This window comes from Pelodiscus sinensis, chromosome 4, assembly GCF_049634645.1.
Source record: "Pelodiscus sinensis isolate JC-2024 chromosome 4, ASM4963464v1, whole genome shotgun sequence".
Lineage (NCBI taxonomy): Eukaryota > Metazoa > Chordata > Testudines > Trionychidae > Pelodiscus > Pelodiscus sinensis.
This window is the reverse complement of record NC_134714.1, coordinates 99119962-99130827: the sequence shown is the minus strand read 5'-3', so window position 1 is coordinate 99130827 and position 10866 is coordinate 99119962. Positions and strand designations below refer to the sequence as shown.

Here is a 10866-nt window from a genome sequence, read left to right as displayed (position 1 = left end):
ATTTATTTTGGCCAAGGATTAAACACCTGACAGAGAGAAGTTGGTGAGTAAAATGTGATCGACCATTAGCTATACTGCCCCTGCTACTACATTTGTACCCAAAATACTACCTGTAAACTACATTATGCTCATAACACAAATGCTGATACATTTCAGCTTGAACCTCTCAGGCATGGGTGAAAATTGTTCAACACATTCATCATTGTCTTTTGAACCATTGCAGAGAATTGATTACAAAGGACCTGGTTCCACTCACACTTTGAACAATATTTCTTACTTACGCCTATGGATGCATTTTGGCACAACTTATTAAACAAACAAAGGAGTGCGGGCTAGTGGGGAAAGCCTTTGATCCAAAAGGCTGGACACAGTGTAGTACACTGGGAACAAATATATATGAATGCTTAAAATACACGGTATTCCTATGTGACAAATTTTTCCACCCCTGTATTTCAGACCCACTGCACTCTACTCCATCAATTCTTCAGGCCCAACAATGCGGTCCCGATTACAGCCAAAATCCTGATGCAGTCAATATGCCTGATTGCTCCTACAGTTTAATCCATGAGACCTCAGGGATTCCTCCGGGTTCCATGGTGTAAAATAAAGCTATTAATCTGAGAACACTTAACCAAGTCATCCATACTGAATTCAGTGAGCTTAACCCTCCCCTGCTTTGTGCTTTTGCAGACATGGATACCTGTGCAATGTGATCACAATGAGTGTGAAATGCCACCATCCCTATAATAAGGCTACTGTATATCAACACACAAATGGGTTAAAATCCATTTGATTGCTACTTTATAATAAGTGCACTGAATAATACTGCTTCTTTAATTGTACATTAAGGTACATTCAAAATATAGTAGTGACATGTAACATGCTGATAAAAATTATTCATGTCATGTCCAGCACACTCTTGGTAGCCAGAAGCCTGATATAACTTCACTGCCTCATAAGGAGTTGCTCCAAGAATAAGCATGACTTATTGTGGCCAGAGAAAATAGCATTAGTTAGAAGTTTTAATTCATAGGCTATCTTGGGATCGTATGGGGTGTAATGAAAATGACTGCCCTGTTAATTGATATTCAGCAATCCTCAGCAATGAAAAGCAGTGAAGCTGCTGTAACCTCAGAATTTTCTGAACTTCAGGAATCAATCAGGACCATACAGATCCCAGATTGCATAAATACTCTTATTTTTGGTATTATATTGAATACGTTCTCTTCCTAACCATTGTGTGGCCACAGCTACTTTGAAGCTATGCACAAGGACACTATGGTTCTTTTAAGATTCATTCCCCATTTTTGCAGAGTACTGTATATAGGTTTTCCATGCAATGCCAGAGAGACAAATGCTGTCCAGACATCTCACTGAACCCAATAAATTGTTTCCTTCAGAAAAATGGCCATTTACATAAGAACGGCCATACTGTGTCAGACCAAAGGTCCATCCAGCACAGTATCCTGTCTGCCAACAATGGTCAATGCCATGTGCCCCAGAGGGAGTGAACCGAACAGGTAATAATCAAGCGATTTCTCTCCTGCCATCCATCTCCACCCTCTGATAAACAGAAGCTAGGGACACTATTCCTTATCCATACTGGCTAATAGCCATTAATGAACTTAACCTCCATGAATTTATCTAGCTCTTTTTTCAACCCTGTTATAGTCCTAGCCTTCACAACATCGTCAGGCAAGGAGGTTGATTGTGCTCTGTGTGAAGAACTTCCTTTTATTTGTTTTAAAACAGCTGCCCATTAATTTCATTTGGTGACTCCCTAGTTCTTATGTTATGGGAACAAGCAAATAACTTTTCCTTATTCACTTTCTCCATATCACTCATGATTTTATAGACCTCTATCGTATCCCCCCTTAGTCTCCTCTTTTCTAAGCTGAAAAGTCCTAGTCTCTTTATTCTCTCTTCATATGGGACCAAACCAGCGTTCCAAACCCCTAATCATTTTAGTTGCCCTTTTCTGAACTTTTTCTAATGCCAGTATATCTTTTTTGAGATGAGGAGACCACATCTGTAAGCAGTCTCTTCCACTTATCCACCCTGAGTTACTGTTCTACAGTTAATTACAAAGAACACATATTAGACACAGATTGCAGAGTGTTATAGATACTAAGCTGGATGGACTGTTGGTCTGACTCAGTATGGCTGTTCTTATGTTCTTATACTTTAAAAGGGTTCAAAAAGAGCTAGATAGATTCATGGAGGTTAGGTCCGTCAATGGCTATTAGCCAGGATGGGTAGGAATGGTGTCCCTAGCCTCTGTTTCTCTGGAGGTGGGTGACAAGAGAGGGATCATGTGATGATTCCCTGTTCTGTACCCTCCCTCTGAGGCATCTGGTACTGGCCACTGTTGGCAGACAGGATACTGGGCTAGGACCTTTGGTCTGACCCAGTATGGCCGTTGTTATGTTCTTATAGCACATATACTGTAATGTGATTCACCATTATTTTTCAATTTGAGGAGGTTTTTTTTCTCTGATTTACAACTCTAAAGGCAAGACATTGAGCAAGACACAACCATCTCTTATCAACAAAACCTTAAATATTAACATGGAAATGCTATTTAATAGAAAGTGAAGGATTTGTGGGCAGATCTCAATAGTCATGTTCAGTCTTCACTAGGTCTTTTCCAGTAAAAATGGCATTAACATTCTTCTGATGAGATTGCAACTCTAACAGATAGATAAGGTCTATTTCGTTTTTTAAAATCACTATTGAAAAACTATTTGAACTGCTGGCATATAATGTGTTTATTGTATTACAAATTATTTGTACACTGTTTTCACTGTCATTGCACTGTGTTCAGATAGCGTAAATATATAGCATTATGTCTCTTTCCAGGAATGTCCTTACTGTCTTCATACAAACTTATTTTGCAGTTTTTAAATGAACTACAAAAACATAATAGGAGCAAGATAAAAAGCCATTATGAATGAAGAGATTAAAATGCATTTGTGAATAAAGTGTACTACAGTGGTGGTGGATTTTTTTAAGTAAATCAGGGAATTTTTCAACAAATATCACATCTTTAATAGAATACCAAACAGAATTCAGATTGAATATCCAAAAGTTCTTCACCAGCTTGGCAGAGAAGGGGGGAGTTGATTTAACTTTGCCATCACAGTTTGCCTCTGTAGAAGGATGTTAAATTAAAGTTTAAATGAAAATATACTGGTGAAACTTGAATTTAGAGAAGGCTTAAAAGACAAATTCAGCCCTGGTGTGAGTAATTGTAGTTCCCACTAAAGCCAACAGAAATTAGGTCTGCTTATGGCAAACTGAATTTGGTCCAGTGTCTATAAGCCTTCACTTTCAAATGCCTTAATTTCAGGTAGACAGCAATTAACACAAAAAGACATTTGGATGCATTGTGCTACAATCATGAGATGATTAGTTTTAGTTGGTTGATAGGGAACTGAGATACCAGTCTGTTTTCATTAGATTCATATTTATATGAAAGGCTGAGTTTCTTTGGTGCTTTGTTCATTCGAATTATCTACTACCTATTTGTGTATACCAGGCATCTGGTATCAATCTTCACCAGTAAAGTTGTTCGAGATTTTTCCCTTTTTTGCAACTGTTATGATAATTTTTGTCCATAATAGATTGGTCACTTGCATAAATATACAGCATATATTTACATAGAGATTACAAAAATACATTTCATTTATATCTAATTAAGTAACAAAAATTCACTTTCACACTTGTTTAAGAATCAACTAGCATTCCAAAATCTTTGAAGACTTAAGTCTTTAGAGCAAGAAATATGTTTCTTCCAAGGTAGCTATGCATCACCATCTGGAATGGGTTTTTTTAATTATAATTTTTTTGAAAAAATAGCTCTGTTCTAAAAATTTGTGCTTCAACAATTTCAGTGACCCATTCCAGTCTTTTCTTTTCCTCTCCAGTCAGTTTTTTTCAAATGACTGTAAAGCTAAACCAAGCACCTTTCTCACCTCAGTAAAGACCAAAGAAACTCATTATGAAAATGGAATGACCAGATAAAATAGCATATGAAGCTGAATAAATTAGCAGGATGAACAACATTACCTTTAACTCCACTAGCCAAACATAACTAGAGCACAGGACCCCATAAGCAACTTCAGTTCCCGGAGCTAAACTATTAATGAAGGAACTGGAAGTATTTTTCATAATCCCCTAACAGGTTTGTGTGACTGCAAAAGATAAATTGCTGTCAAATTCAGCTGTTTGGGTTTTTGTGGATATAGCATTCATGTAACAGTGCAGTATAACCTTTATCTTGAGCAGCCTACAATCATCATAAGTTCAGCAAATACCCCCTTTTCACAGAACAATAGTATTTTGTTAAATACACAGACTTGTTTACTTATTTACACTTTAATGTAATCAACAGTCCCTCTACATTCAGAATTGCCTACAAACCGAGACTGAGAATTCTAGAGTTCATGTATTCCAGGCTCCACTGTAATCAAAGTCAATCACAGCTTCAGGTAGCAGTTTCTGGCATCACTTTACTAGATGTCATTGTTCAAGGAAGAGTACAAAGCATTATGTTACACAGAGATTTTCTTGTCAAAGCATGTGTGTTCATTATTACAGGCGGAATAGATTTGCTCAAAGTTCTCAAATTTACCAGCTTCACAATACATTCCGAATGAAAACTTTGAATGTAGGGCAAAATTCAAATAACCATTTTTCATTTGTGGGTTTCTGAAAGCTGTTAGAACCCACTTCCTTTGTTAATCTTCCTTCCCATCTTGCAATGGAAGTTCTTTTAATATTGCAAACACATTCTCGGTACTCAACAGAGGCATTAGTGAACACTGAAGCCACAAATTGCCCAGATACAATTAACTCTCTTCACAGTCTTCTCTTCTTTCTGGGTTTTGTAATGTTAATAGGATGAGAGCTGGGATTATTTACAGGGTAAAGTATTTGTATTACTTATTCACATCAAATTTTTGTGGCTTAAATATGGTCTCTAGAAGGAAAGGACTGACGATGCTTTGCTGGATTCAGTCCTGCTTATTCTGTAATGAACTATTCATACAAACTCTACTGTACAAGAATTATGGCCGTTAGTTTACCCAATGCTATTGTATTTTCTTCTTTAATCACAGAAAAATTGACATGCAGAAATCATTTTAAACAGTTCTAGTTTTTGTCTCCGATTCTTAACAGACTCCAGTATTACACAGACATGTTTAATAGCATTTTAGTGACAAAGGGCTCATAAGACAAGAGCTAAGGGACTAACCAATATCATAGTAATAGAATTTATCAGTATTCAATATCTACCTGGCAACATCTTGGTATCCAGCAAACAGAGTGCATATCTTCAAGTTCTCTTCCATTTCATTCCATTGCACAATAACCAGCTGTTCACTTCTCAAAAGAAAAAACCCATTACTTTGGCACAAGTCGCAGCAAGTTTTTAACTGAAAATTAAAGGACTTACTTCCTTGGCTACAAGAACTTATGTGATACCTTTGTGCACAGTGTTTGTATTAGACCTGGAATTCAAACATGTCTGTTTGTTTCTTGGCCAGTTTAGCCACCTCCTCTCTTATTGCCTTCACTAGGGCAGCTGTAGAAATGTTGGTGAGAGGCATGTCCGAAGGGTCGTTCTCTGAAAGGCTCTGCTGAGAAACCGCAGTAGCAGGCAAGGGAGCCTGTTCCAGACTAGGATGCATGTTTGCTGGCTGACTGTATTGGCGGGGAAGTCTTGAAGGAGAGTTATGTTGGTAGCGTGATCGCGGATAAGCCTCTATGTAGCCAGGGAGGGGAACCTACAGAAGACAGCAATCACACAAAATAACTGACCATCAGATTCTGTCACAAAACCGAACACTCCAGAGAACTCCATGTAGTCGGAGCCAAATGGACGTGTGTCTTGGGGTCACATGAACATAAAGCAGACTTCATACTCACAGTAACGCTTCACTGTCTACATTGTTGTATGTGCTGTTGGTAAGCAAAACTCAGTAGGAAATGCCCCACTATCTAAACTGTGAACAAACTCTTTTTGCACAGGAAAACAAAACAAAACTATACATGCTAAACTGATCATCACTATAAGGGAAGATGGATGCCTTCTTGAAAGTGTCACTCTTTTATTTTATATCGTGCTTTGATTTCCTATAGCTGATTTTAACACATGGATTTATCACAGTATCCTGAAAAATATCTAAGAATATGGCTTGAAGAATCACTGTCTAATCAACATGAAGCAAGGAGCCAGGTTCTGAGTCTCAACTCACCCAATAAAAAATGAGAATGGACATAGATAGTATTAGATGCAGGCTGTGTGTGTGTGTGTGTGTGTGCAGGCTGTGTGTGTGTGTGTGTGTGTGTGTGTGCGCGTGTGTGTGTGTGTTTAACTTTCCTCTGCAGTATGGGGCATGGGCCACTTGCACATTTAAAATAGTGTAAATGGTGGGTTTTCTGTAACTTGAAGTCTTTAAATCATAATTGGAGGACTTCAGTAGCTCTGCCAGAGGTTACAGGCCTACCAGGCTATGTCTACACAGCACACTTATTTCAAAATAACTCATGTGCAGAGTGCATATCTACACAGCAAACCCATTATTTCAAAATAATTTCAAAATAACGGGCTTCTTACTCCGACTTCTATAACCCTCATTTCATGAGGAGTAAGGGAAGTCAGAGAGGAAAAGTGTTCTCCCTTCGACTTCCTGCAGTATGGACAGCGCCAAAAACCGAGTTAAGCTACTTCGACTTCAGCTACAGAATTAACGTAGCTGAAGTTGTATATCTTAACTCGACTTTAGCCCACAGTGTGGATGTATCCCTGTAGTGCTGAGATTCTGTGGCCTGCAATGTGAAAGACGTCAGATTAGACGATCATGATGATCCCTTCTGACATTAAAGTCTGTGAGTTCAACACTTAGTAAATGGGGAGGTAGCTCCTATGGGGAAACCAGTCTGCTGAAACTAGGAAGAAAGGCCTCTCTATATACCCCCTGCCCATCACTGCACAGCTGACTATGTCCTTTATTGGGAAAGGAGCTTTGATTTCTCTGAAACATTGGGTTTTAATGACCATTTTCAACCCTGGTGAAATTCTTAACTCAAGTGCAATTTTACCAGAGATGAACATAGTCCATTATATCAATCAGAAATAATAGTAATTGGAAGATTTCATTTCCACACAGGACTAGATATATTACAGTTACACCACAATTTTGTTTGCTCTGAATCCACTGATTTCAGTGGAGTTACACTGGCCTAAACTAGTGTTATCAGTGAGGAATAAGGCCCTGCATCATGACAGAATACTAAATTTGCTGGTGCTACATTCTGATCCACTGTGGCAAACTCTAAAAACTACTGACTTTGAGGCAGTTTTAGAACTCAGCTTCTAGCTAATTTTTTATTTGTTTTGAAAATCACCTAGCAAATTGGTAAAGGAGCAACAGTGCTTCATTTTAAGGGATGTTTTAAGTCACTTTATTTGAAGTTGTGTTTATTTTCTTAATTAGACAAAGTAATTTTACCTGAGAGGTTACTGATACAGAGTAACCATTTTAAATCCAGTTAGAAAAAATGAAACAAAATCTCATTTATTTTCAGACTTGAAGTGATTGGCATAGCATCCTATGATCATCATGAATCAATATAAAAGCCATTAATATGCATAAGCATACAAGAGAGCATTTGATACAGGTTGAACCTTTGTAGTCCAGCACCTTCAGACAACTGTTGATAATTGAGCACCTTTGGAAATTTGGCCATTTTATTTAGGTGATAAATGGGGACCCTTGGGTACTGAACTCCCCAAAAACTGTTCACTAAGGGTATGTCTAGACTACAAGGTTTTTTTGAAAAAAGTTGCCTTTTTTCAAAAAAACTTCCCCTGCGTCTAGACTGTTGCCATGTTCTTTCAAAACTAAATCGAAAGAACACAGCATTTTTTTTTGACCGCTGTAAACTACATTTTACGAGGAAGAACACCTTTTTTCAAAAGTGCTCTTTCGAAAAAAGGTGTTCTTGAATGCAAACAGGGCTTCTTCAAAAGAGAGCATCCAGACTGCCTGGGTGCTCTCCTTCGAAAAAGCGGCTCACTTTTTCAAAAGAAGTGGTTGCAATCTAGACGCTCTCTTTCGAAAGAGGCTTGTAGTCTATATGTAGTGTAAGGGTGCATCTACACAGTGGCACTAGCTCAAAATAAGCTATGCAATTTGAGCTACGCAAATCGTGTTGCTTATTTTGAGAGAGTCTATTTTGAAATTTGCTGCTGTCTACACAGCACCAAATTTTGAAATAGGCCGCTATTCCGACAAGTCCCTTAATCCTCGTGGAACAATGTTTACCGGGATGTTGGAATAGCAAGCCTATTATTTTGATTACATTTCAAACTAACGGCTGTGCTGTTAAGATGTGGAAAATGCTATTTTGGGATAGTTTTTTTAAAAGAGAGTACATCCCTAAAGTTGCAAATAGGCATTCAGTGGGATTTTGTCTGGCACGCATACTTTTTGGGTGCTTTTCACCTAACTGCTTAGGAATTTTTGAAAATCCCATCAGGTGTCTAGTTGCATCATTAGACATCTAAATATCTTTACAAATCTGGTGTTCATATTACATAGGCTCCACAAGATTCAAGGTATTTCCATCCACTCAATGCACTTAGTGCACAAAACGTGAAAATCACCAGGCATAGTATTTACCTGAGCACTAGATGAAAGTGGTATTTAAATGCAGTCAAGAGGCTTGTACCCCTGTTGATTGGAATGATCACATAGGCCATGTCAATGCTACAGGATGAGGTTGAATCTATTATGGTTGATTTCTGGTCACCTGATTTTGCGAAGTTGAAGGTCTGTGTCCCCACTGTAGGAAAGACTTCAATGTAGTTTGAAGTAGTGAGTTGACTCAGAGTGAACTGTGGGTAGCTCTCTCACAGTGTCTGTGCCATTTTGCATTCTGAGTTATGGTCCTGGTGCATGCTGGGACCAAAACTATGCAGATGGTAGCTATGGGTTCATGCTGTCAGTATCCCATAACGTGCTCATCTACTCCCTCCTCCCTTGCTTGGAATCAATGGGAAACAGGCTTTTTGTGTGCTTTTTGGCCCTGGTTGCCCACGCACATGCCACAGCAGTGTGGGCATGGCTTCCCCCCACCTCGTGGATCCCATTGTGCATCAAACCATTGTGATGTTGATATCTACCTTGGTGCACCTAATGGTGCAGTATTTAGAGATTGCAAGCAGGAAAAAGAAGAGGAGGAGGAGGAGGAATCACCTCTGTGTCAGGGTACCATGGGCAGGATGTAGAGGGAAGCCCTTGCATTCAGTGGAGTGGAAATGCAGCCAGCATTTGCTCCTATTCACACAGTGGAACGCTGTTTCTGATGCCATGAGGCAAATGCAAACAGGTGGGACAGCGTAAGGCTGTAGGTATGGGATGATCAGCAGTGGCTGCAAAACTTCTGAATGCACAAGGTCACTTTCATGAAACTTTGTGAATGGCTTTCCCTCACCCTGAAGTGCAGGGGCACCCAAATGAGTCCCGCTCTGACAGTGGAGAAGCGCATGACAGTTGCCTTGTGGAAGGTTGCAAGGCCAGACAGCTGCTGGTCAGTTGGGAATCAGTTTGGAGTAGGAAAATCTATCAAGGGGACTGTTGTTATACAAGTATATCTATGCCATTCTGCTACAGAGGGTTGTGACTCTGGGAAATGTGGATACAGGCAGTCCCCGGGTTACATGGATCCGACTTACATCGGATCCCTACTTACAAATGGAATGAGGCAACCCCGCACTAGCTGCTGCCCCCCAGCAGACCAGGGAGATGCGAAGCTAGTGCTCCCCCCCCCTCTCCAGCAGACCAGGGAGACACAGAGCGGCTTTTCTCAGCAGACACCTCAGCTTGAGAATAAAGGACTGAGGGAAGTGAGGTGTGGGAGAATAAAATTGAGCTCTGGAGAAATGTCTGGCTAGAGTTTCCCCTACAATATGTACCAGTTCCGACTTACATACAAATTCAACTTAAGAACAAACCTACAGTCCCTATCTTGTACGTAACCTGGGGACTGCCTGTACCACAGTGGAGGGCTTTGCCGCAAAGGGTGATGCAGTGGGTGATAAATGGAACACACATCCCCAGCTTGGCACCCGGCCACCTTGTCAAGGAGTAGATAAACCGCAAGGGGAGCTTCTTGATAGTGCTGCAAACACAGGTGGCTCACAAGGGCTGTTTCACTGACATCAGCATGGAATGGCCGGGAAAGATGCATGACACAAGCATCGTTAGGAACTCCAGCCTCTTCAGGAAACTGCAAGCTGCAATGTTTTTTCACGAACCAAAAAATCAAAATCAGAGAAGTAGAAATGCCAATAGTGATCCTTGGTGACCCAGCCCACTCCTTGCTAATGAGGCTCATGAAGCTGTACATGAGCAGCATGGACCAGGGGAAGGAGCAGTTTGACTACAGGCTGAGCAGAATGGTGGTTGAATGTGCTTTTTGGGCTCTTAAAGGGAAGATTTAGGATAGACTGACTAGGTTGGACGTCAGTGAACACAACATGCCCTTTGCATTGGCAGCCTGTTACATGCTCCACAATCTTTGGGAGAGCAAGGGGGAAAGGTATCTGGAACAGTGGCAGGGGGACTAAGTTCCCTATAAGCTGCACGGCTGTGTGACCGTGCAGCTGTTTTCTGAGCTCTGCTCAGAAATTCAAGGCTCCCACGTAGGCAGGGAGCTCAGCTGTCTGGTGGGGGACCAGCTGTCATCTCTCTGAGCAAGCAGCTAAATGGAGCTGCTCCGTGTTTGAAACAGAGCAGCTCCTAGAGCAAGTAATAAAAAGTGAGATAAGGAGAGAATAAGTGGCTGCAGGGGTGG

At 40.3% G+C, this 10866-nt stretch overlaps 1 protein-coding gene across 3 annotated transcripts in view; it reads right to left on the bottom strand.

Annotated features, from left to right (window-relative positions):
• Window positions 1–2750: 2750 nt before the first annotated feature.
• KIAA1549L (KIAA1549 like) overlaps window positions 2751–10866 on the bottom strand; it is a 230017-nt gene continuing 221901 nt past the window's right edge. For all 3 annotated transcript variants that reach the window (XM_075927818.1, XM_075927820.1, XM_075927819.1), the window contains one exon: window positions 2751–5789. In XM_075927818.1, coding sequence (XP_075783933.1) covers window positions 5508–5789 — 282 coding nt within the window. In that variant the 3' untranslated portion in view covers window positions 2751–5507. The remainder of the gene's footprint in view (window positions 5790–10866) is intronic.